Source organism: Eriocheir sinensis, chromosome 38 (genome assembly GCF_024679095.1).
Source record: "Eriocheir sinensis breed Jianghai 21 chromosome 38, ASM2467909v1, whole genome shotgun sequence".
In the NCBI taxonomy this organism is placed as follows: Eukaryota; Metazoa; Arthropoda; class Malacostraca; order Decapoda; family Varunidae; genus Eriocheir; species Eriocheir sinensis.
In genome coordinates, this window is record NC_066546.1 from 7,692,623 (window position 1) to 7,720,089 (window position 27,467).

Here is a 27,467-nt window from a genome sequence, read left to right on the forward strand (position 1 = left end):
CGCAGCAGGAAGATCAGAAGGATTTGACATGCAAGGATTTGACGTGAAGTTTTGATATGTGATTGATGGTGAAACCGATAGGCTGTACAAGTCCAAGCTAGGAGTGTGACCCGCCGCCGCCAACACCCGCCCAATTAGGGTAGAAAATAGCCCAACCCGCGGCAGGAAGTTTTGACACGCAAGGATTAGATGTGAAGTTTTGATATGCGACTGAAGTTGAAATTGATAGTCTGTACGTGCAAGTTCAAGGAGTGCACATGTGACCCGCCGCCGTCAAAACCAGCCCAAAAGGTATAGAAATATAGCCCAACCCGCGGCACGAAGAACAAAGTTTTGGATGCGAAGTTTAGTCATGTGACTGATGTTGAAATTGCAAGGCTGTGCAAGTCCAAGGATTCTAGACTACCTAGCATGCCCTCATTAAGTTGATATGCACGGATGAACGGATCATAGGCTATATATATGGGTCTTCTCTTCCATTCCTACTTTGGGGTCCTATACTATGAGTTTGGCCATCTTCCTTCGTTCCTTCTAGATAAGTAATTAAAGTTGTGAGTATATGCTATTAGCTGCGTGTGGCCTCGGTGCTCATCTCCGTACCATTGGCCCTTAAGCCTGTGAGTGAACTCCGGCCGGGACCAGGGCCAGTGTGACATCCGGATTACCTTAGCTTACCTTCCACAGATACTCATTTATCGACCAGCCCGAAAAGGATGAACGGGTGGGTGAGATGCACGCCGACTACACAATGCCCATGCTGGGATTCGAACCCAAGCTCGCAGATTCGTAGGTAGGCACGCTAACCACAGTCAGTGAAGATGTAGAGGTGGGCCCAGGAGCTGATACACACCTTTATAGTTTCTACGTAGTGATGTTTCTTCACGAAGTCAGGATCGACCGTATTGGGCAGCCCACACCCTCATTACCTCGCTCATTACTCAGGGTCACGCCCGCCGCGGGAAGCCTCAGGGCAGTCATCAGTATTGAAGGGCACGTCCCAGGCCAAAGCATGAAATTACTGAGCTGTGGGTTGAAGCAGTGGGCAGCAGGGCATATATAGACTATGCCCATACAGTAGCTATTTGCATCTGATTACTTTGAATAGAGCCTGGGGAAGGTAAATTTTGATAATCCGTATGGTCTCGTGCCAATGTGACGGAGATGAGCACCGAGAGAACGAGCAGCTTTAACGTATATGCCCCCAACTTTACCAACTGTATGACCATATATCTTGCCACACATACTTACTATATGTATTTCACATATATGTACACACGTGTATGAGTGATGGTGCAAACTATAGGAGTGATATCAAGTACTTCTTTACGATGATGCCAAAGGATTCCTTGGTTTATTTATACACAGATCAAATCCGGGAAGCTATTACGATCTTGGGTCAAACATTACGGAAGAAAAAATTGGAAGCCCACACTTCTGGACGGGCTCGTGTCTTTAAAGTGGATGTCTGTATGGGGCTGATATGTCACAGGATGCGGTCAGCCGTCTTTTTGCCTACACCAGAGCATACCTCGCCCCACAGTTTATCGGACATAATACTGTAAGAGTCCATACCTCTTTTTCCTCACCAGTTACTTTGCTTTTTCTTGAAGCCAACTCCTTCTATTCTTAAGTTCCAAAGCTTGAGGGTGACTCAAGTTGCTGTTGTTCTCTTGCAACTTAAAACTGTTATAGTCTTCAGTTTTTCTTACCTCATTCTCTCTCCGAGTGTATGGCTAACAGTATGGCTGGGAAGCCAAAGATATCTTGCTGCCTCCACATGTTACTTACTAAGCCTTTCATATTTATGGTTTTCAATGTTCTTGCTATTACTTCCTGGAATACATCTGGAAACTATCAGCCTTCACTTCTTCCAGACAGTAATCAGTGTTGCACATAACAATCACCAGCATAACTGACTCCCTCTCATGGCCTGTCTTAGACCTGCATCAATCAATACATCAGCCTGTATTACTCTGCTGCAGACCTCAGGCCTCTTCCAAGTATTTCCATTTATCTGTTCTATGCCTCTAGCTTCCAATTTTGATGTAGTATGTAATTGCATAAACCTTCCAAATCACGCCATCTAGTGAACAGCCTTTCCTTGCATCTTTCTGTATTACTTATTTTCCATTGTATCACCATTTTTGTCCATCTCTTGTCCTTTCTCTTGACTATTATTATTTCTTGATTTTAATTGCATCCATACCACTACTACATATTGACTTTGTTCGTCTTAACGTAAAGATAGAAGGGAAACTAAAATATAAATACTGTTAACCTGAAATCGTTTATTACTTGAACCAGTAGATAGAAGCAGTGGCTGGTACCCAAATGTGGTGGATTGGAGTTGTTGTGGTGGTGGTGGTGGTAGTAGTAGTAGTGGTAATGGTGGTGGTAGTGGTAGTAGTGGTGGTGGTGGTAGTAGTGGAACGGCCTGGTACACTGAGGAGAGTAGCGGCAAGGACTGGGATAACTGTAGGATGAGGCCCCTTTCTGAGTAGCAGCTGTGGTTGTGGTGGTAGTGATGGTAGAGGTGGTGGTGGTGGTAGTGGTCGCTCCCAGTGTCCCCCTCCCAGCGGCTTGAGGCACACAGCGGGTGGTGTGGGGGGCAGGGGAGGTCATAACTTTGTACAGTGACACAGAGGTCGCCGCCGGGCCAGGGGGTAGCCAGGGCGAGGAGTCTTGTACTAGGGAGGCACCCTTTTGGGGGAGTGACCGATGAGACCTTGACTTTAAGCATCTTTAACTTTTATGTCCAGTTTAGGGGAACTGAAGTGGGACCAATCTCTGATGTATTGTTCCTGTAGGTGGATGATGGTAAGATTCACTGAGGCACCTTGTTGTTGAGGTATGGGGTTTGGGGGACATTGTGGGGAGGCTGAGGAGGCAGGTGAGGTTGCTAGTGGTAGTGGTACTGGTGGAGGTTGTGGTGGAGATGGTGGTAGGGTTGGTGGTGTATATACTTGACAATCATCTTGGTCGCCACAACAGCAGGACAGCAGCGGTAGCAGTAGTAGTTGTAGTGGTAGTACTGGATAGCCGCCTCCAGGCAACAACAGGCATCACCAAGTCATCACACAAATCTCTTCCACTTGGCTTCGGGAAAACCACAGAACAAACACACTGAGGGTGACTGACAGACCAGTCGTCCTGTGAATCAAACACACTAAACTGGTTCCCACAATTGTTCATAACTGCGGTGGCAGTGATCCCTTTTCTGGGTAGAGCTGAACACCAAGGAGAAGGGCTGAGCTGAACACTTCTGGCCACCTTGGCAGGGCATGGGGAGGAGGGGGTGGCAGTGTGGCCAAGACATCATAGCTCTCATAATATAATACAGGAATCTTACTCACACCCTCATCCCCTCCTCCTCCATCCATTGCCTATAACAAGAATAGCCACTGTAGCTACTGTGAGACACCTTCCTTCCCTACAGCAATGTAAGGAACAAGTAAAAATGACCAATCCATTTCCATTAAAAATGAAGCAGATTGACTAAACAAATTTGGATTGTACAGATGAGAAAAAAATATGGGATACTAAGAAGTGGGTGTGACAAAAGCAGAAAAAAATACATGTTCCAGCAAAAATACAATTTGAAAGCCTGAAAAAACAAAGTATGTGATTTACAGGAGGTGAAATAGTTAACTGGAAAAGCAATCAAGCACTGAGCACTCCCAAACCTGAAGACAACAATTTGAATTCAGCTTCTAACATTCAATAAAGGTAAAGAAAATTTCATAACTTTCTTTCCACCCAAAGTCATCCAGTGCTGCACACTAATTCCAAGGGTGAATGGCTGGGTGGTGGGAAGTCCTTCATACATAATCTAAACATAAGCTATAACTGTGGAGTGGGATGGGCCCCTGTACCTTAATGCCTTAAAATGCCAAAGGTGATCCTTAGGTTGAAATTCAGCAGAAAATTAGTCAGATGCTTCCTTGCTTTAAAGATACAAGGCTGGACTCTTCTTTCTTGTTGGCGTTTTCACTCGGCATGAAGGTAAAGGGGCCCAGCACTGTAGTCTGAAAGTTATCTCGCGATAAAACAGTTTACATACACTATCTTGAAAAAAACAAGTGCTGTTTAAGGTAGCATAGATGACATGTGGTACCATTGGTGATTTTGAATGTTATGACAGTAGTTGTAGTAGTAGTAAAAGTAGCAGCAGTAGTAGTAGCTCAATATGACTATGTCTGTTGCATTTTAAGTGTATAATAAACTTAGCAGCGGATGCAATTAATTTGAACAGCAATCAATCACCAATCATATCGTATGCAGTCCGGTTTGGAGTATAGGCTGAATAGAAACATTTCATTTCATTCTCAGTAGTCAAACAGACCTTCTACATGGAACGTACCTGCGACCAAATATGTTATCTGCCAAGTTTCTACGGAGGCTGCTGCCACCAGACACATGACTCTGAGCCAGCCAGGCTGAGGGAAATGATATAAAATAAATTGATTAACAACATTTACAGTTAACACAGCCAATCATTCTCAGAGCCAGTCCACACAAGGACTGTGGCTAGTTCAGAGTGACCTTCTGGGGTCATGCAGCCGTATGGACTTCCACGGGTGAAGGCAGGGGAAGGAAAGAGGGCAGGACACAAGAAACTTGAGCCAAGCAGTTTCAACAAAATATCTTTATGGCAGCACTAAGACTTTCCTACTGGCTGTCTTGCTCGGCTCAACTAGTCAGTGCATCATGGCAAGGAAACACACAGAGCCTGCACAGCACCAACAGTGAATGCTATGTGGCTGCACCCAGGCTCTGCTGCTTTCTGGCCACTTGAAACAACTGGCCTAATGTGATGGAGGTACATGACAGCTGCAGTCACTGACCCTCCCAATTTGGCACCTCGTAGCTTCCGGTGCACTGCCCTCCACACTTCCCATCTTTGTAATCTGGGTCCCTCTTGGCAGGTCAGTGGCCCCCAAGCACCATGGCAACATTAGTGTTTCAGTGCAGAAACACAGACACTCTGGCTAACACTAAGAATGGTTACACACGAAGGTGCATGAGCACAAAACTATATGCACATCCACACAAACACACACACACACAGAGGAGTGTTGTATTAGCAAGGTGTAGTGGATCCCCAATTAGCAACTGAAACTATTTACATTCTTGAAAATGTATAATGTAACTGGTTGATTGCTCTCAAATACTCATTGCCAATTGTAACTTGACTGAATTTGCAGAATTCTGAACACAACTATTCTGACAACTTCACTGGCAAACAATGGAAAGTAAATTATCCACGATGGTGCCAGTGACAGGAATTACAAACAAAACAAAACAAACTGAGGCATCATTAGTATGAGTGGGCACAAGAGGGGTGGGGGGTGTTGCCATGGGGCTGGGGGGCAAGTTGGCCGAGGAGTGAGGTAGCACGAGTGGGTGCAGCCAGGGGCGGGGAGGGGAGGCCAGGACAGCCGCCACCCCCAGCTGCTGTACAGTCGGCGCGCACGGAGCGGCTGAGACTGCACGGATCAGCTTCTACAGTCACCTGAGTGAAGTATTTCAATGTTCATATGGTACTACAAAATCAGTGGGCATTTGTAGAGTAGTAGTAGTAGTAGTAGTAGTAGTAGTAGTAGTAGCAGCAGTAGTAGTAGTATACATCATTAATCTTCCTGTTTTGCATACATTGTTTTGTCGAGAGTTCGGAATATTGATCCCCTGTAGAGTGTTGGTTTCTTTTCCAGTGTCCTTGTCTGAACTGAGGTGTGGGGGCCCGGAGGTGGTGTGCGGAGAGTGCTGACAAGGATGATTTTTTTTTTTATAATAGCATTTTCCATGCTACATTATAATATTTTCCTTCATTAAAAAAAATTTAACAAAAAATTGCTCCAACAATGTATCAAAAATAAACTTTGCTATAACTTTGCGTACAAAAAAGACCATATAGTAACAATGGTCCGTTATATTCCACAAACTTTTGTACTAGTTAACTAAACAGCGGAGCCCTGATGACGGTGTCTCGCGTGCCCCGCCGGCCACAGTGACTGGGGCGGCCCCGGGGCTACACAGGGGGGTCAGAACTCATTACAGGAGCCTCAACACAGGTGCAGTGCAGTCACGTGCACGCACTAACACATGCCCGCGGCACGTCACACTCAGTTACTGCCGCATGCATGCACCCTCTGTCGTCACAACTAGTCTGGGGCCCGGGCAAGGTGAGGCAGCTTTGGCCCTCCACGCCTGCCATAAACAAAATCATACTCTATAAATGGGAACAAGAACAGAGACCCTACGAACGAACACATCAACATAAATCAAATCCAACGGCCAGCCAGACTCCCCCCTGGCAGGAGGAGCGCCCGAGCTGCCCAGCCAGCCTGGGCCCCAGAGAGCAAAACAAGCAAGCAAGCGAGGTCAAAGTGAGGGGAGAGCCGCCGGTCCTAAGCTCCAAGTTCGCCTTCTCTTTGGTATGTGGCTCGGGTCGTGGTGGTGGCGGTGTGGTCCTCCCGGCGGCAGTGACCTCATTGGTGCATCCTTGGCGTGAGGGGCCCCCGGCTGGGGCGCCCGCTGCTTCCGGTGCCAGTGCTGGTGCCGCCGCCCACGCCCCCACTGGTGGACGGGGAGGTGGACATCTGGATGATTGCTCTGATGCGCCGCTGGGCTGACTGTGGAAGGCAAAGACAATCCTGGGGTAATGAACCTCCAATGTATGCCTACAGGACAAGATTTTCTTTTCACATTACATGAGTGAAAATCAATGCATCATTTAATCATATTAATAGTGCATGTTACCACAATCATGAAATTAAAACTTCCATCTTATGCATGAAACTTCACAGCACCAACACAGAACACGGACCAAATCTCAAAATAAAACATAGGAACACTACTCTCATCTCTTCTGGATCATATTGCCACCATACAGCACTAAAATCATCTTGAAGCTACACTAATCCATGCACGTCACAATTGAATACATGAACTTGGAATCTAGAACCAATATGTACAGTTGCGACATGAAGTGATGTCGCCCCTCTCAAAATGTTTCGTACGGGAGCATTTGAAGGTGACGGAAGCGATGTGTATTTATTGTTTATGTTATAATGCTCCCTTTTAATGATAATCTATAATACCTTGTGATGTAAAACACGGTAAAATAACATAGTAGTACCTGAATTACAATCATACATTCATTTGCTTTAAAAAATGCAACTGCGAATGTCATGTGTTGTCTTCAGTACTGAAGACAACCTTGAAATGATTTAGCTCACGTCGTGTGCTTATCTTTGCAAAACAGTTGTTATACGTATATATATATATATATATATATATATATATATATATATATATATATATATATATATATATATATATATATATATATATATATATATATATATATATATATTCTGGATCATTCCATGAACTGTCTTCAGCAGTTATTAATACACACGCACAGTATGACACGAAGCGAATGGACAGTTACTGGCATTACTTTGCGTTTTATTGATTAAGAAACGATCAAATAATAAGGTTTCACATTAAACACCTTTTATTCACTATTGTGGCTTCTTATCATAAGCATGGGCGCTGAAATATATAGTAAAATTGCTCAGTGACGATGATGAATGAAGAATGCCTTCATAGGTAGGGTTGCCATATCTGAACTATCAAAATTCCGGACGCCTCTACGAACACTCGACCATAGCCTAATGTTTGGCAGCGCTGCGATTAGCCTACCCGCCCGACCACCACCTCCATTTCAAAGCCATATTTTCTTATTTCCCCACCTTCCTCGATTATTCTATGGCACTTATAAGCTGTTAGAAGCATTAGAAGTCTACATGAAGCTTTTGTCATCGTTATATTGACCAAGAAAGGCAATGATGTTTGCGATCGGCGGCAAAGAGTGAGTTACAAAACACGACTATTCTGAAGCTATTCTTATTTTTCCATCTCCCACTATCCCTCGGTAGTTATAGGCTGTGGGCATCTTCCCTTGATCACTATCATGCATTAGAAGTCCACGGAAAGCTTTTGTTATTGTTATGTTGACCACGAAAGGCAAAGAGTAAGGGCTGAATAATAGGTATGGTGCGCGGGCGATAACGTCATCATCAAACGAGAGTATAAATTAAATAAATCACGCCATCCTAGTTTAGGATATCGACTAATTATGCATGTCTTATATATTGTGCATATGTTAGATTTATTGTTGTCAACAATGATCATGAAAAGATAATTTTACTTTCTGAGTAATATGTCGATATTTGGACTTCATTTGACTCTTTCCTTGGTGAACGAAAACACTTTGTGTCAAAATATTTCGACAAGTCTTCGTAAGACATCATAGAATATTTCTTTTCTATTTTTTTTCTACCTTGTAAAATATATTTAGTTAAGTTATGATGAAGATACAGGAAAATAATGGTACTCTTGAAAATATATAACGATACTTGCGTGATCGAAAATAAACGTACACGGCGACATCACTTCATATCGCGACTGTACATCCCCTTACATATTACTTCTATCCTCACTTTTAACTTCAGTGTTACCCACAATATAAACCCCAACCCCAAAATCTTACTAATCATCATTGTATCCTGAACATCTTCCCATTTATCACTAAGTAGCATACCCACTTGAACCAATGCATCCCATGTCCATTACCAAGATGCTTGCCTTACACACACTATCCCACTAGAACCAATGCATCCCGGGTCCATTACTAAGATGCTCGCCTTACACACACTATCCCACTAGAACCAATGCATCCCGGGTCCATTACTAAGATGCTCGCCTTACACACACTATCCCACTTGAACCAATGCATCCCGGGTCCATTACTAAGATGCTCGCCTTACACACACTATCCCACTTGAACCAATGCATCCCGGGTCCATTACTAAGATGCTCGCCTTACACACACTATCCCACTTGAACCAATGCATCCCATGTCCATTACTAAGATGCTCGCCTTACACACACTATCCCACTTGAACCAATGCATCCCGGGTCCATTACTAAGATGCTCGCCTTACACACACTATCCCACTTGAACCAATGCATCCCGGGTCCATTACTAAGATGCTCGCCTTACACACACTATCCCACTTGAACCAATGCATCCCGGGTCCATTACTAAGATGCTCGCCTTACACACACTATCCCACCTGAACCAATCCATCCCAGGTCCATTACTAAGATGCTCGCCTTACACACACTATCCCACCTGAACCAATCCATCCCGGGTCCATTACTAAGATGCTCGCCTTACACACACTATCCCACTTGAACCAATGCATCCCGGGTCCATTACCAAGATGCTCGCCTTACACACTATCCCACCTGAACCAATCCATCCCGGGTCCATTACTAAGATGCTGTCGCCACACACTATCCCACTTGAACCAATGAATCCCAGGTCCATTACCAAGATGCTCGCCCACACACTATCCCACTTGAACCAATGCATCCCGGGTCCATTACTAAGATGCTACACACTATCCCACTTGAACCAATGCATCCCGGGTCCATTACCAAGATGCTCGCCTTACACACACTATCCCACTTGAACCAATGCATCCCGGGTCCATTACCAAGATGCTCGCCTTACACACACTATCCCACTTGAACCAATGCATCCCGGGTCCATTACTAAGATGCTCGCCTTACACACACTATCCCACTGGTACCAATCCATCCCATGTCCATTACTAAGATGCTCGCCTTACACACACTATCCCACTGGTACCAATCCATCCCGGTCAGTATCTGAGAAAACTCCCCTTACACACTTCATCACCTTTGCCCCACCCACTCACCTGCACAGAGAAGAAGGGGCCTACGATGTGCACAGTGGTGTCCTCCGAGGTGGTGGAGCCCTGCTGGGGAAGCTTGATGACGGAGCCAGTCTGCCGCTGTAGATCTCGCACGTTCTGACCTCCCTTGCCAATTATGCGGCCTACCTGTGAAGGGAATGTTCAGGTTCAGTTTGGGGTCCTGGATGGATAAATGACCGAAGAGGTTTTGTCAAGCAGTTATAAATAGTTGCAATAATTATTAGGTGACTGAGCAATTGTAATCTCTTCTAATATAACCTTATTTTGATACAATGAAACTGACCATATAAAGAAATGCAGATGTTCCAATTATCATTCAAAATTTCTACACCCTACAAATATGTACTTTAATAATGGGAATTCTCCTAACTTTTATCTGCTCTTCAATGACCCAAACCAAACCCAGGAAAAGGAAATTATAGCTTATTGAATGTAGTAATAACTCCTGCTATATAGAGACAAAAGGGAAGCAGAAGGATGTCACGATTCTTACCTGAGTGGACGGCACAACAATTTCCACAGTTAGCCTCACGTCCTCCACCCCGACACCATAACCTTCCTCACGGATCTTCTCAAATATCAAAAACTGCGCCTGAAGGAGGGATAAAAAAAAGTACATATAAAACTGTACCAGTAGAAAAGATCAGAAACCTAATAGCTAAATTTACAAACTGCATCTGTAGACATCATAAGGAACTGATGACATGGGGAGAATGCAGTCTTGTGTTCTCCTTAACTTTAACCCGGTAACAGCAGGGATCCTGTTTCTTAATGGTCCCTCCAAGCGAGAAAAATGAGAAAAAATCACCCCTCACACAAACCATTTCATAATATATATCAAAGCATTTGTGATCAGATTATGTATCATCTATTTTTGGGGGGTTTATATCATGGCATAAATTTGGCCCGTCGCTGCTATACGGTAAAGCCACAGATTTGGCCCGTCGCTGCTACCGGGTTAAAGCCAAATGAGCAGATAGATGAATGTTAAGTAAGACAGATACTGAGGGACTGCCAACACCCACCTTCCACTGAGCCTCCGGCGATCCCACGATGGTCACCTTCCGTTCAGACTGTTCCGTTGGTCGGCCTTCGTCCTCTAGGGGAGCAATTTTGACCGATGCTCCGCTAAACCTGATGATGTTGCGAATGTGGGAGCCTTTAGTGCCGATGATGGCGCCCACCGCTGAGTTGGGGATGTAAAGATACGCTATCTCCTGTGGGGGGTGAAGAGAGGGAGGTGTTATGGTGATGTGACTTACAGGAAGACACTACAATCAAACTATTAGACAGGTAAATACACAGGAAAATACAGATGCATACCCAGACAGGTGGGCAAACACAGGGAGACAGACTGACAAATAGACAAACACTGGGAAACACACACTCCCGCAAGCACACTGACACACACACGCACGCACACACACCTCAGCTGCCTCCGAGCCATGGTAGCCTTGCTGGCCAGGGATGGGGGTTGGGTAAAGGGGTGGATAAGAGGTTGGTGAGGACCCATACATGCCCATCCCTGCCCCTGCCCCTGCCCCGGCTGCACCCCCGCCACTGCCCCGTGGGAGGCCAAACCCTACGGTGGACATCATGGCCATGGGGTGGAGGCCAGGGAACATGGCACTCTGTGGGGCGAAGGCTTGAAGGTCACTCTCGTAGCTCGACCTCAACCTGGCGCTGATCATGTTCTCAGCCATGGCTATGTCTTCTATGCTTCCCTGTGGAGATAGAGAAAAAAAATTAGGCAATATAACAACAAAATTTTCAGGTATCAGTGCAATACTTTTATCATATTACTTAAGCTGTTGTACATACTTTCCTTCTCATTACCAGCCACCTTCCACAGGGGCAGAATATGAACTAATCAGTCAAAGAAGGGCTACAGGAACACAAAAACATTAAAAGTCAGAAGAGGAAAGTTTGCATAATGAAATGGCCTAATTACTTTTTTGAAATGATAAATGCCTCTGCGAAACACCTTCTCCTCTTTTGATAAGCCTGCGTTCACCTCAAAAAGTGATTAAATAATATAGTAGTAATAACCAAAACAGGAGTCGTTAAAACAACTATAAAGATGATGAATGACTTTGCTTTATCAACAATCGTAGAGCAACAAAAACTTCAATAATTCTCTCTCTCTCTCTCTCTCACTCTCACTCTCCCTACCTTTATAGTAATGATGCGCTCAAGGTTGAAGCTGTTGATGTCATTGATGCTTGAGACAGTTATCTTGGTGGAAGTGTCATCCATTATTTTCTTGATGGTTGTTCCTCCCTTGCCGATGATGCGCCCAATGAGGTTGTTGTGAGCAAGAATCTTCAGGGGAACCTCTCTGTCAAGGGATGTGGAGCAGAGAGGTTGGTCATCAGCATCATCATCATCTTCAGCCGATACTACACTGCAGGTCAAAAGCCTTTCTCAACATCCTCCATCTCCTTCTGTTTATTGTTAGTGTACTCCATCATGCTCCGCCAAACACTCTTATTTCATCTCCCCGCCTGGTTCTCTGTCTGCTGTGTGACTTCTACAATTCCTGGGTTGGTTATCTGTCTGCCCAAATCCATTTCTTGTTCTTAATTGTTAGTAGAATCTCTTCAACTTTTCCTGTTCCATATGTTGCTTGCTTCAATCTCACCATGTTATATTTAGCTTTAGTCTCAATTCCTCAGCACACTTCTAAGCTCTCCCAATAGATTTTTTTCTGAGGCCTCAAATTTCTGAACTATATGAAGCAGGATACAGTGATTGAACACCTTTGTCTTCAGCGAGTGGCAGCTTCTATTCACATTTTTGTATATATCCAAAACACTCCATCTCATCCAATTACTTCTCTAATTTCATTTCATGGGTTGGGTCTGCATTGTTTGTCCTAGATAGGTATATTGTTCCTACTCACTATCTGTTGAATTGCTAACTAATCATCAAACTTCACTTCCATATTCTTCATACTAAAGATGATCCCAAAACAGGTCTATGGAGTATGACCAGGGACACCAATATCACGATCTTCAAGTTTATGAATGCTGGCAAACAAACATCTAAGACTTTCTACTTCAGAGTGAACAAATTAAAAAAAAAAAAAAAATAAATAAAATAAAAAATATTACAAAAGCCTAAATAAATATATACACATACTAGATTAACCCCCATACAAAACAAAACACACAAATCATCAGAGTTAAAACTAGAGAACATATATATAAAAATGGGAATAACTGAGATTTATCAAGCTTGAAATTCTTGAAAACTAGACAAAATTAAAATATTTTTCCAGAATATATATAAGGGATATGCTGCAAAGTCAGGCTCACGACACCTATTAAAACTTAAATTATGGAGAAAATGACACAAGCAACATTAAAGGGAGCCACAAAATTACTAATCTTGAGGAGAGAAACATGTCAGCTCTTTAAACGAGGTAAAGCCATCAGTAATTTAATGCACTCTCAAATTACAGAGAGGATGAAAAATGCTCGACCAAAAAACTGAAAAATTGGAAACTGGCAGCTGAATAAATTACCACACCACACTATACACTTTCATGGGGGAGGAGGGAAAGGGTGAAAAACGTACCCCTTGTTGGTGTTGTCAGCCTCTTCCTGCATCACCTCCAGGATGCGCTTGCAGGCGTTGGTGCAGTTTTCAGGATTGCCATAGATAGTGATCGCTTTCTCCAAGGATCCTGCATTGTCCTTCCTGTGGACGTCAACTCTTGCCCTCGTCTGAAGATAAGAAATACACAATGAAACATGGAGGTGTAGCAATGAAAAACACATAATAAAACATGGAGGTTTTAGCAATGAAAAACATAATGAAACATGGAAGTTTTAGGTTATAGCCATCAGCTGCACTGACTATTGTTTTCAGCTATCCTGCACAGTTACTAAGGAAGACATTTTACTAAGTGAAGGTGGCAGGTTGACAGATGATGGTGAAAAATCTTCAATGCACTGAGGCTAAAGCACTTTCTTTGTTTGAGTTGTGGTGGCTTGCTTTCCCCATTTAGACTGTCATGGAGTATTTTTTGAAGTACTAATGCGTCCCTGTCCCCTAATGAGTGTTAAAAGCTTCTATGGAGTCTGAGGGTCGTGACCATGACCTGAAGCACCTACCTGTTGCGTGATTGTCCTAATGGTGGCTCCCTGGCGGCCGATGATCGCTCCGACCATTTCACTCAGCACAAGGATGCGAAGAGGGAAGTCTGTGTGGCGCTGGGAGGGTGAGGCTGCCCCTGGCCCCCCCATGTGGCCCCCTCCCATGGGCCCCCCGCCTGCTGCCCCCCGCGGGCTCCGCCGACGGTCCATCAGGCGGTCCACGCGCAGGATTCCTCCCTCCAGGCTGATGCCGTTGAGTCGTTGCGCTGCCTCCCGTGCGGCCTCCAGTGATTCGTAAGTCACATGCACCACCTGAGGGAAAGGTGAGGCATAAGTCAAGCTTCAGTGTGCCTCTTGATAAGTCATGTACACTAAGTCAAGATCCAGTGTCTCTTAGCAAGTCATGTGCACAAAGTCAAAGCTCCAGTGTTTCTCTTAATAAGTAATGCACACTCCCTGAGACAGAATTCATCCATTAAGAAATATCCCAATGGTAAAGTAATTTCTAAGCTCTGTCTGCATAAATATAGCTAAATTGTAACGATAGAAATTCATAGATGGGAGTTATACACTGACTCATCACTGCACAAGTGGAGGACCAAAACATCTGTCTAGTGCTCCCTTCAAGCCTTCCTCTCCAAGCAACAAGAGGAAAGCCTTTGAGAAATGTCAGCTGTCCATTAGGCTTCAGGACAATTACAAGGCAAGGGCACTTTTATCATGGCAGTAAGATAAAGGTCAAGTGAAGGCCCTGTAATTTGACATCCAGGAGACTGTCATCTAAAGTTGGTTCTTTATTAAACTCAATTAAAATTACCAGAAAACTTCAACTTTGCTCCAGAGCTGCCGGCCAGGAAAATTACAGCAATTTGTGGTGGGGCTTTAATGGAGAAGTCCTGTTGTCTTTTTTACAGCAAATTGTTTTAATTTCCTCACGTAGAGAATGAAGAGAAAATAATGATGACATAAATAACAAAAATGGATAAGTAAACAAATAAATAAATGTCAGAGATAAATTACAACTAATACATAGGTATACTAGTAGATGATGTAAGCAACATTTTCAGATCTCATTAACTTTTGCTAACATATAGTTATAAGGAAGGAATATGCATAATAAATGGGTAAATATATGATTAAATAATTTTCTTCAGAGATATATGAAGACTACATGTAAGTGGAAGGTGTATAAAAACTATCTTTATAAGTGCTCTGAAACATTAATGATTTATGGCACATGAAAAGCCAAAATAACAAAGATTCTACTCAGCCTTGAATGCCTGGCAGTGTATTGACCTCAGGAAGGGTTCTGGAGAGGCTAAAAATAAATGTGTATGCTGCCTGTTCTGCACCTTTACAGCAAAACAGTTTGAACCACAACCAAAGTTTACATTTAGCAGTTAATAAAGATGCACAACACAAGAAGGAACTTATCTAGAACCGATTCTGGGCAGGGATTCAATACCTTGATTAATTCAGCATCTTTGGACAATACTAAATAATTATGAAACACCAAATATGCCTAAATTCACCTTAAAGCAAGTAATATTTCTGGGGCTGGTAAATACGTATTTCTTTTATGCACCCTTCCATATTTTGCTTCCTACCTAACCAACTGCTTTTATCACTTCTGACCTCCACACCTCCTGGAACCCCTTATAATATCTAGCAATGTACACTTGATCAAATAAGGTCTGAAAAGCAACTGTTGACCTCCATGACTTAAGCTTTTATGGCAGTATTTACAACAGCATCAGCAATAATATCTAATGCTACATATCAGGTTAAAAAAGGATATGGAAGCTATTGTTGACCTCTATGACCTAACCTTCTTGCCACCACCACCACATAAACTAAGGTCATAAATGCCATTATTGACCTCCATGACCTGACCTTCCTGTCCCATCACCATGTAAACAAGGCTCATGAAATATAAGGTCATAAAGACTATTGTTGACCTCCATGACCCAAGTACCACCACCACCACAACCTCGACCCACAAACTAAAGGTCACAAAATATTAGTCACAGCTTTTGTTGACCATGACCTAAGCACCACCACCACCTTGACCCCATAAACAAAAGGTCATGAAATATAAGGTTATAAAATCTATTGTTGACCTCCATGACCTGACCCACGTAAACAAACATTAAGCCTATATCTCATCCTTGGCCTTCAAGCTCCACACATCTTAATAAATAGCCACTAGGGAATACAATAAACATAACAGCGTGACTTGGAACAATAGGAAAAGTTAAAATGACATAGGTAAAAATTGTGACCCCATGCCCAGGTGACCCCAAACATGACCCTAAGCCTATATCTCATCCCTGGCCTTCAAGCTCCACATATGTTAATAAATAGCCACTAGGGAATACAAAAATCGTAACAGCGAGACTTAGAGCAATAGGAAAATGACAGGTAAAAATTGTGACCCCAAACATGACCCTAAGCCTATATCTCATCCCTGGCCTTCAAGCTCCACATATGTTAATAAATAGCCACTAGGGAATACAAAAAACATAACAGCGTGACTTGGAGCAATAGGAAAAGTTAAAATGACATAGGTAAAAATTGTGAACCCAAAAATGACCCTAAGCCTATATCTCATCCCTGGCCTTCAAGCTCCACATATCTTAGTAAATAGCCACTAGGGAATACAATAAACATAACAGCGTGACTTGGAACACATACAAAAAGTTAAAATGACATAGGCAAAAACTGACCGCCATGCCCAGGTGACCCCAAAGACAAGACCCTCATCTCTGGCCTTCAAGCTTCACATAAGTTAATAAATAGCCACTAGGGAATACAATAATCATAACAGTGTGACTCTGAGCAATAGGAAAAGAGTTAACGAGGTAAAAATTGACCCCAAGCCCAGGTGACCCCAAAGTGATGACCCTATTTCTTGCTCTTCTACGCCCTCCACTGCCTTATACTCACTAATTCGACGGGTATTATTTCGTTATAAGGCGCCTGGGACAGTTTGAAGCGCCCCCGGTGGTAAAAGGGCGGCGGGGAAGGGAGGTCCTGCCCGTTGAAACACATGTCAGCATCATGCGTGGCGGCCATCTTGGATTTATTTTAGGCTTGTCGCGTCCAAAGGCAGTTTTTATTATATATATCTTTGGTTATTGTTCGTTTTACCTAATTTTCTATATTAATGGGTGCTGATACGTTTTTATTTTTAGTCCCTGGTTTTAATGGGTTGATTTTAAGATATATTTAATGGCCAGCCTCCACAAATGGCTAAGTTGTTCCTGTCTTCCCTTGTATTTTTTTTAACTGGTCACCCGGAGCATTTTTTTTGTAAGTATTATTTGCTTAAAAAATCTTCGTATAATAAAAGCTACTTAGTGTGTGTGTGTGTGTAAAATATTGCATTAATTAATTTCCAGGGTCTTTCTTTAACATGCAGTGATGAATTATGGAAGGAAAACATGAATGACTGCAGTATAATTGTTTGAAAGCGCAGCATATATACGAAGCTACTAAATACTTTCCTGTGTAAATGGTACTTAAAGATTCTTCACTTTCCAATCCATTTTTTTTCTGTTTTAATGATTTTTTTGCTTTTCTATTTAACTTTTTATATTTTCTCAGTCCAATGCATATTTTTTTCCTTCTAAACGATTTTTCTCTTTTCCCTTTAACTCTCTGATACCAGTTTTCTCTTGGCGTATAAATTAGGTTTGTGGCACGGCTTGATAATTATGTGGAAATACTTTTAAATATGTAGGTACTGTTCCCTGATCTCACGACAACTCCCATCCCTGCCCATCCCGTTAGAAGATACTATTTGATAAGTGTGTCTCCTTCTTATCTACCTCACATAATTCGTAATATTGAAAAAAATAATAATAAATTCGTGCCGAGATTTTAGAGGCGATTTGAATTCTACCATTAAATAGAAGTAAGCCCTTAGTACCCTACACACAATAATAGCAATAAAAATAATAGAAATACTGTTATAATGATGGAAGGAGCAATACTCATTCGCCCCTTCCCTTTCCTCCAAGCCTACCATATGCCCAGCCCACCACCCCTTCGGCCCTTCCCTTATAATATACTTTTTTGGTGATACTTTCTCTTATAACATTACGGCTTAACTTATACCCATATAGTTTATAATCGCTACACTGGTCTCCTTTCACATTTGCTTCCCTTATCTTCTCTAACTTATCCAGACTTCCCTGTTAATGTGGCTTTTCTATGATTTCAATGATTTGTTTACTAATTCGATGACTTGAACACTTCTATATGTCACGAAGTAGTAAAATTTGTATGCCTTCACTTACTGCGACCACTATTTCAATTCCATACTTTTATATACACTCTACTGTTGCACTGTTCTACAAAGGGCGAGAGCTTATAATAGTGTAATAGGTAGAAGTTATAAAGTATTCAAAATGTTACGCTTCGCCGATTCATCTTCCGTTCGGAGCGCCGTGAAGCAAGCAGTGTCGAGACGCGCTGGGAAGTGTACCATGTTTTTGCGTCCTGTCTGGCTATTCATATCTCGTCTAGTCGGTGTCAGTCTCGTTTTATTTATAAACATCCATTATTCCTCTCACGCATATAGTTACGGGTGTGCAAGACGCTGTAAAGGAGTAAGAAAAGACATTTGGTTATATTTTGAGCGTAGTGTTACAAGGGATGACGATAATAAATAACTGACGTACGATAGCCATTTGTAGGCGATAATAGCCTACTTATGTTCGAGAGTAAGAAGTGCAATGGGAGATTTTTTTTTATTTCATTCAGCTATTACTATTACTCAACTATATGAGAGGAAATGTTGTTGGGTTAAGTTTTGAGTGTAGTGTTACGAGAAGAAACGATAACATGAAGTACCTTATGCCCGGGTCTTGTATTACGAAACTATGCATTTAGATTCATGACTGGTTACGAATTACGATCTTTTTCCTGCATTTTCCCGAGGTGATGTATTATTTCCTACCCCACGCTCAAGGGCCAATGTGACGGAGATGAGCACCGAAGCCACGCGCATCATGCTCATTACGTTACTGGACTGCGATAACCTACCACTGCGGGCGGCATAATAGATGTGACAATACTTCAAAGATCGGTTTTCTTAGACGGTTTCTTTCGCCTCTCACATAAATTATTTCCAAAGGCCTAAGAGATAAAACGAATCCTCAGTTTTTATCACGTTCATGGTACAGAGGGAGGATCAAACTGCCATCAGGGTCATGAAACTACAGAAGGAGGGTCAAACTACCACCAGGGCCATAAAACTACCCCTGGAAATGCCACAAATCTCCACGAAAGCCTTGTTAAGTAGGTGTTTGGGCGGGAATATGGTGAAGATACCCCTTATATGCAGTGGGATCTATTATTTACTTTTCAACTATTCCAAGGAGCTACACAAGACGGGCGACTCCATTACACCCACTAACGAAGCCTTGACGAACCTCCAGCAGTAACTTAGGATCGGAACACTTTAAGAATAGAACACTAATGAATCGATGAAGTTTCCATTAGCCTCGCATGCCCGATATCGAGAAAATTAAATTAGTGAGGCTGCTCGTAATATTAAAGTTGAAAAAAACCTTCGTACTGAGTGTTAAGAAGCGATTTGAATACTGCCATGATACAAAAGCAAACTCTTAGTAATCTAATCTACACTTAATAATAGGAATAGAAATAATAGTAGTAATAATAGTAGTTGTAGAAGCAGCATTATCCATTCACCTCGTTGACACTCTCCACGTGGCCTAACATACCCCCATCAACCACCCCTTCAATAACGTTCATCACCCCTTCCATCACTACCCCCTTCATTACACCCCTTCCCACACGCCCCCCCCACATCACTCCCTCATTCCATTACCTCTCAGCCCACCTTCCATCCCCTCTCCTCATTGCACCCCCTGACTTGGCTCCACCCCTTCCCACGCCCCCTAAGACAACCCTTTCCAATTACCTGTCTGCCCCTCCCACTAACCCCCCTCTAGCCCCCCTTTTCACCCCCTCTCTTCATTACGCCCATCTTTCTCTCCCCCTAGGCTGTCTGTTCTTCCCTACTGCCCCTCCCCCGTTCCCCCCGCCCCCAGCCCACGTGTCCCCCAGTAACCCCCGCCCCCTGGAGTGAGTGTCTGACCAGCCGCCCCCCGCCCCCCGCCGTCCCCCGCGCCAGCCCACGGATGCTGCAAAGCCTGCTGGCAAACACAAAATGGGCTGAGAGAGTCGCTCCAGCCTGAGCACACATGGGCTGTATTGACTCTCTCTCTCTCTCTCTCTCTCTCTCTCTCTCTCTCTCTCTCTCTCTCTCTCTCTCTCCTATGTAAATAATATCTATCAAAATTAACTAACTACTACAGTACTACCATTACTATACAAACCTCCCTTCCCTTTTTGCACTATCAATTAGAATTCCCTTTTTCTCAGTTTCTCTTTCTATTTTTCTCTTTCTTCCTTTTTCATGATATATAACTCACTCTCTCTCTTCTACTACTACTAATATAACTACTACTACACTTACTACTACTACTACTACTACTACTACTACTACATAAACACAGGTAATTAACTATATATGACATAACTCAGGTAAGATTATCAACTATCCATCAAACACGAAAAAAGTGGATAAAAACAAATATCAACAAAACTATTATAAACATCATAATAAAACCCTTTAATCTTATCCCTTCCCCAGTCCCCCCCTCCTATAACCCTGCCCCACCATCACCGCCCCCGCCCCCCTAGCACCCCCGTAACAAAATTCAGGACCGACCTGTGTATGTCCGTCCCTGGAGGCGTACTTCTCGCACTTCTCCACGACCCCAACGCTTTCCAGGACTTGATCAAGCTCCTCTTGCCTGGCGTGAACGGGCACCCCGCTCACCCTCACCCGCGTCTCGAGCCTGCAGGGGGAACAAAAGAAGATCGAGGTTAGGGAAGAAATATAGAGTTCGGGATTACGTAAAGGATAAAAAAAGGTGTGTGTATGTGTATGTGTGCTTTCTTCGATGCCAAAATACACACAATAAGGCAAAAGGTTAGAGGAGGATTATATGGAGAGTTAGAGATTACGTTAACAGAAAAAAAAGTGAAGGAAAGAGTTGTGGATTCGGTGACAATATAGGAAAAAAAAAAGATACGAGGTTAAGAGAAATAGCTACATGGGATAATTCGAGATTACGTTAAGGAAAGAGAAATACAAAAAACAGGTTGTGTACTTTCTACGACATGGGAAAACAAGAAAGAGCTGTACATTAGAAGCCGAAACAACAAAAACAAAAGACAAACGTTAGAGGGGAAATATATGGGAGACTTTGCTATTACGTAAAGAAAAAGAAAACGGTGTGTGCTCTCTACAACATTGGGAAACAGGGGAAACTTGTAGATAAGGTGCCGAAACAAACAAACAAACAAACACACACACACACAAAAAAAAAAAAAGATTGGTTAGAGAAGTTTGGGATTACGTTAAAGGAGAATAACGTTAAGTATATATAAAGAAAATGGTGTGTGCTTTCTACAACAAGGGAAACGGAAAGAGTTGTGGCTTAGGTGCCGAAACAAACACTAAAAGAGGTTTAGGAAGAAATGCGGCGAGTTAGGAATTATATATAAAGGGAAAGAATACAACTGCTCTCTCTCTCTCTCTCTCTCTCTCTCTCTCTCTCTCTCTCTCGACGCTGGAAAAAAAGAAAAAAAGATCAGTCTAGGATTCTGGGCCGTGGAAAAAAATAGATACAGAAAAGGAGAAACAATGCCGCGAAAATACCATCATATCATTCTTTCTTGTTAGTGAATTAAAATTAAGTTAGACGTCATGAAGAGGAGAAAAAATAAAGACATGTGTGCGTGCGTGCGTGCGTGTGTGTGTGTGTGTGTGTGTGTGTGTGTGTGTGTGTGTGTGTGTGTGTGTGCTCTCTTTAACAATGGAAAGAAGAGAAAGAAGATGAGTTGAAGATAAAAAAAAAAAATGCTGGAAAAGAAAACGAAGAAAATGATGTGGAGAGGTCTACGTAGTTTCTTTGTTAAGGAGAAAAGAATTAGGTTAAATGACATGAGAGAGAGAGAGAGAGAGAGAGAGAGAGAGAGAGAGAGAGAGAGAGAGAGAGAGAGAAAAAAAAAAAGAGCAAGGCGAAATAAATGGTGCGGTAAATGGGATGAACGTAACTAAAAAAAAAAAAATAAAAAGGAAAAAAAAAGTGCCTAAGTTAAGTCGTAATCTACAAAACGAGAACACTTTAATACGTTTTCTTAAGGCGGAAACAAGACAAACTGCTTGAAGGATAGAGATAAAGAAAAAAACAGACATAAAACAAAACAAAACGTCTAAATTCTCCTACTTAACCCCTTGGATGCGGATTTCCAACAAGAAGACATCACCAAGCTACAGGAGTGGAACAAAAAATGGCTGCTACAATTTAGTGAAGAAAAATGTGAGGTCATGCATCTTGGGAGGGGAAATCCAGCATACCAATACCATATGGGAAACACTCCACTGCCCACCACAGAGGCACAGAAAGACCTGGGAGCATATGTTACCAGGATGCCAGTGAAGGCGAAATCCGTGCCAATCGCAGCGGACGGGTTAACCTTTTCTTTCCTTTTCTAAGTCTTAATACACACATACAAAATAAGTGAAATTTTGAGATATACCACAGTAGCAATAAAGATAACAATAACAACAATAATAATAACAATACTACTACTAATAATAATAATAAGTAACGCAGAGACAAATAAGGCAAAGGAATATTAGAATTAACAAGCAAGAATGTAGCAACAAGCAAACTAAGGAGGAGGAGGAGGAGGAGGAGGAGGAGGAAGAGAGGAGGAGGGGGCAGGCAACTTGAGTACCGTCTTGAACTCTCCCCTTTAAACCTCCTCCTCCTCCTCCTCCTCCCCCCAATCGAGCCATCTACTTTAGAGAATTTTCCGAACCTTTTATTACTTTTACTTCGGTTCTCCTTTTGATATCTCGGCACCGTACGATTTCTTGCCTTCCCTTCACTTCCTTTTTTTTTCTTCATTCGTTAATTACTATTCGTCTGTTGCTGCTCGGCCCATGAAAAACAGCTACTCAACCTTAACATTTTTTTTCTTCCCATTTTAATTAGCGTCCAAAACACCCAATCACTCACAATAAGGAAAAAAAAACGTCTGCGTCATTTACGATTGGGAATTTTAATAACGTGAACAATGATAAAAAAGACCATTGTTGTTGTTATTGATGTTATTTTTATGCTCGTACGTTATTTATTTTATTTTATCCTCTGTTGTGAATTTCGAACAAAGGTAATTTTCTTCATTTTTGGTTATAGAAAATACCAATAAAATCAAACCTATACAATTTTTTTTCACTTTTCCATTTTTTTATCTCATTCCCGTTATTTTCCAACTTCTAAACCTATTTATTATTTTTTTTTTTTTTTTCTTTTCACTGCGACTATTTTTTTTTACACTAACTTTTATCAATATTGTTTTTCAAGGGATTTTCGTGATAAGAGCAAACCGTTTTCTTCCAATAAATCCTTACATGGGAAACTGTCAGGTTTTCTCAAGGTGAACACTCAAACACAAGGAGTAAAACATTCACCCGGGGAAGTAAATAAAGTAAAAAAGTAGTAAAAAGTAAATAAAGTAAAAATTAGTAAATAAAAGTAAATAAAGTAAAAATTAGTAAATAAAAGTAAATAAAATTAAAACAAGTAAATAAGTAAAAAAAAGTAAACAAGTAAAAAAAAGTAAATAAAAGTAAAATAAGTGAAAAAGTAAAGTTAAAAAAGTAAATAAAAATAAAATAAGTGAAAAAATAAAGTAAAAAAGTAAAGAATAAGTAAAAAATAAGGGAAAAGGAGTAATAAAAAAAAAAAACGCACCTGGGAAGTAAATAAAGAGTGAAACATTGAAACACACTCCCTCGACGTCCATTTCTCACCCTGAAACACTTCCCGGAACCTACGAGAAGCAAGCAAGACGTTTCCTTTTTTCTTTTCCTTCGTTTTTTTTGGTTGGTCTTAAATGTTTATAGGAACGTAACAAAAAATATACAAGTAGTTTTATCTTCTCATTTTCCTTCTTCCTCTAACTCTTTTTCTTTTTTGCAATTCTGTGGAAAAGGTATTGAAGTTTCTGTTTTTGGGAACGTGAAAAAAAATATACAAGTAGTTTTATCTTTTCATTTTCCTTCTTCCTCTAACTCTTTTTCTTTCTTGCAAGTCTATGGAAAAGGCATTGAAGTTTCTGTTCTTGGGAACGTGGAAAAATATATGCAAGTAGTTTTATCTTCTCATTTTCCTTCTTCCTCTAACTCTTTTTCTTTCTTGCAAGTCTATGGAAAAGGCATTGAAGTTTCTGTTTTTGGGAACGTGGAAAAATCTATGCAAGTAGTTTTATCTTCTCATTTTTCCTTCTTTTTTTCACTCTTTTCCTTTCTTGCAAGTCTACGGAAAAAAGTACTGAAGTTTCTGTTTTTGGGAACGTGAAAAAAATATATGCAAGTAGTTTTATCTTCTCATTTTTCCTTCTTTTTTTCACTCTTTTCTTTTCTTGCAAGTCTACGGAAAAAAGTACTGAAGTTTCTGTTTTTGGAAACGTGAAAAAAAATGCAAGTAGTTTTAATTTCCCGCTTTTCCTTCTTCCTCTAACTCTTTTCTTTCTTGCAAGTCTACGGAAAAAAATATCGGTCTGTTTTTTTCACATTTTCTCTTTTCACAGTTTACTAAAGCGATCTAAACCTTCTTATGTAACCTCACTTCTTTTTTCTTTTTTTACTTTTTTTTTATTTGGTGTTGGTTTTAAATGTTTCAAGGTTTTATTTTCTCATTTTTCGTTCTTCCTCTCAATCTTTTTCTTTCTTGCAAGTCTACGGAAAAAAAAGTATAGGTCTGTTTTTTTTCCACATTTTCTCTTTTCCCAGTCTAGCAAAGAGATATAAACTTTCCTATGTCACTTCTTTTACAACGCTCTCCGATATCATTTCTTTTCACATCCTCTCTCTCCTCTCTGTCTACTCTCCTACATCCCTTCTTTCCACTTCTTCCTTTTTTTTTCCTTGTCTTTTAATCGATCTAAACTCTCCTATATCGCATCATTTTACTTCGTTTCTCTTTTCATTGTCTTTCTCTTTTAAATCAATTCCTTCCACTTTCTTCCTTTTTTTCCTTTCTTTGTCTTTTAATCGATCTAAACTACTATATCGCATTATTTTACTTCGTTTCTCTTTTCCTTGTCTTTTACATAACTTTTTTTCACTTCTTAGTTTCTTTTTCCCATTCCTTTCTCTTTCTAGGTCAACAGAGGCGTTCAAATTCCTCCTAAGTCATTCTTTTTCTACCTTTCTTCCTTTCCTTTTCGTTCTAGGTCAACAGGAACGTTTTAAATTCCCAAACGTCACTTTTTTATTCAGCCTTTCTTTCCTCTCTTTTCCTCTCACTTTCCAGAGGTAGAGAGGAGCGTTCAAGCCTGTCCTACAAAACATTTTCCACTTTTTTCCTTTTCTTTTCCTTCCAAAGCCTACACAAGCGTCTTAAGTGTATTTTACTTTACACTTTTCTTCTCTTGGTTTTTGTCTTTCTTTTCCCGGGCGCACCAAACGTTGAAATTCTACTACAACGTTTTTCCTTCACATTCCCTTTCTTTCCCTTTTTCCTTTCTATACATACAAATCCACTTTATTGCACTTTCCACTTTTCCACTTGACTTTCTCCTGCTTTATGGGGCAGACAAGGCGTTTATATTCTCCTACATAAATTTTCCTTTTATTTTTCCTACTTTCCTTTTTCTCCCCAAACTCTTAAAAATTCTTCCGTATCCCCTTTTTCCACTTTCCCTCCTTCCCTTTCGCTCTCCAGGTCCCCTTTTTCTTCCTTTTCTCTAGCTTTACGGGCAGACAATGCATTTATATTCTCCTACACAAATTTTCCTTTTCTTTTTCCTACTTTCCTTTTTCTTCCCAAACTCTTAAAAATTCTCCCATATCCCTTTTCACCACTTTCCACTTTTCTTCCTTTTCTCTAGCTTTAAGGGCAGACAAGGCGTTTACATTCTCCTACATAAATTTTCCTTTTCTTTTTCCTACTTTCCTTTTTCTTCCCAAACTCTTAAAAATTCTCCCGTATCCCGTTTTTACTTTCCACTTTTCTTCCTTTTCTCTAGCTTTAAGGGCAGACAAGGCGTTTACATTCTCCTACATAAATTTTCCTTTTCTTTTTCCTACTTTCCTTTTTCTTCCCAAACTCTTAAAACTCTCCCGTATCTCGTTTTTCCACTTTCCCTCCTTCCCTACCGCTCTCCGGGTCTACAAATCTTTTAAACCCTCATTCATCCCCTTTCCTTTCCCTTCTTTCCTGTCCACAAATTTTCCTGTATCCTTATTTTCCACTTTAATTTCTTTCGTTTCGCTTTCCACCTCTACAATACTTCTTTTTTTCATTTCCTGTATCACTTTTTCCACTTTTCCACCCTCTTTTCCGCTTTTACTTTAGCTTTCCGAGTCTACAATGTAATCTTCAATCTCCTTTCGCCACTTTATTTAACTCCTTCCACTTTTTCTGATTCCTTTCTCCAGGTCGACAGAGAGGAGAGTTGGATTCCCTTAAATCACACACTTATCCCTTTCCACGTAAACACTCCCTTTCCTTTCGCTCTCCATGTCTACAATACGTTTAAATCCTACATCATTTTATTTGACTCCACTTTTTTTTCCGATTCCTTTCTCCAGGTCGACAGAGAGGAGAGTTGGATCCCCTTACGTCACCCACTATATACTCCCTCTCCACATAATACATTCCCTTTTCTACGTTTCTACAATACGTTTACAATACAACACGTTAAAATCACCACTTTTAAACTCCTTCCACCTTTATTCTGATCCCTTTCTCCAGGTCGACAGAGAGGAGAGTTGAATCCCCTTACGTCACACACTATATACTCCCTCTCCACATAATACATTTCCTTTTCTACGTTTCTACAATACGTTTACAATACAACACGTTAAAATCACCACTTTAAAACTCCTTCCACCTTTATTCTGATCCCTTTCTCCCGGTCGACAGAAGAGAGTTGGATTCCCTTACGTCACACACTCCTCCCTTCCCACGTATACATTTCAATGGCGTAGACTATTCCCTTGGTGTCTAAAGCCTGTGATGTTGGATTTTCCTGGTTTTATGGCCCACTCTTTCCCCCTCTTCTTTCCCTCCACAAGATTACATCACCGACTCTTGTTACCAGCCTACGAGATGAAGGGAGGGAGGGAGAGAGGAGAGAGGTAGAGAGAGGAGGGAGGGAGAGGCGAGGGTGGGGAGAGAGACGGAAAGGGGGAGAGATAAGGGAAGGATGATGTAACTTCTCTCTCTCTCTCTCTCTCTCTCTCTCTCACTGGTTCATTAGTACATCTTTTACCTAAAACTACACTAGCAGGCCTTTTTATAATAGACGGATTTTTCCATACTCTTCCATCTCCCCATTCTTGGCAATTAGCAGATAATGAGAGAGAGAGAGAGAGAGAGAGAGAGAGAGAGAGAGAGAGAGAGAGAGAGAGAGAGAGAGAGAGAGAGAGAGAGAG

General features: G+C 41.5%; 1 protein-coding gene across 7 annotated transcripts in view; it reads right to left on the reverse strand.

Moving 5' to 3' along the window:
- Positions 1–2,273: 2,273 nt before the first annotated feature.
- LOC127008623 (insulin-like growth factor 2 mRNA-binding protein 3-B) overlaps positions 2,274–27,467 on the reverse strand; it is a 109,105-nt gene continuing 83,911 nt past the window's right edge. For 5 of the 7 annotated variants that reach the window (XM_050880878.1, XM_050880879.1, XM_050880874.1 and 2 more), the window contains 9 exons: positions 20,676–20,805; positions 13,931–14,224; positions 13,392–13,540; positions 11,985–12,216; positions 11,240–11,536; positions 10,838–11,029; positions 10,306–10,404; positions 9,795–9,938; positions 2,274–6,632 (listed from right to left, as the gene is read on the reverse strand). In XM_050880878.1, the coding sequence (XP_050736835.1) occupies positions 6,489–6,632; positions 9,795–9,938; positions 10,306–10,404; positions 10,838–11,029; positions 11,240–11,536; positions 11,985–12,216; positions 13,392–13,540; positions 13,931–14,224; positions 20,676–20,805 (1,681 nt within the window). In that variant the 3' untranslated portion in view covers positions 2,274–6,488. Of the gene's footprint in view, positions 6,633–9,794; positions 9,939–10,305; positions 10,405–10,837; positions 11,030–11,239; positions 11,537–11,984; positions 12,217–13,391; positions 13,541–13,930; positions 14,225–16,858; positions 17,005–20,675; positions 20,806–27,467 lie in introns of those variants that run through there. The other 2 variants (XM_050880877.1, XM_050880880.1) reach the window with 2 other exon arrangements.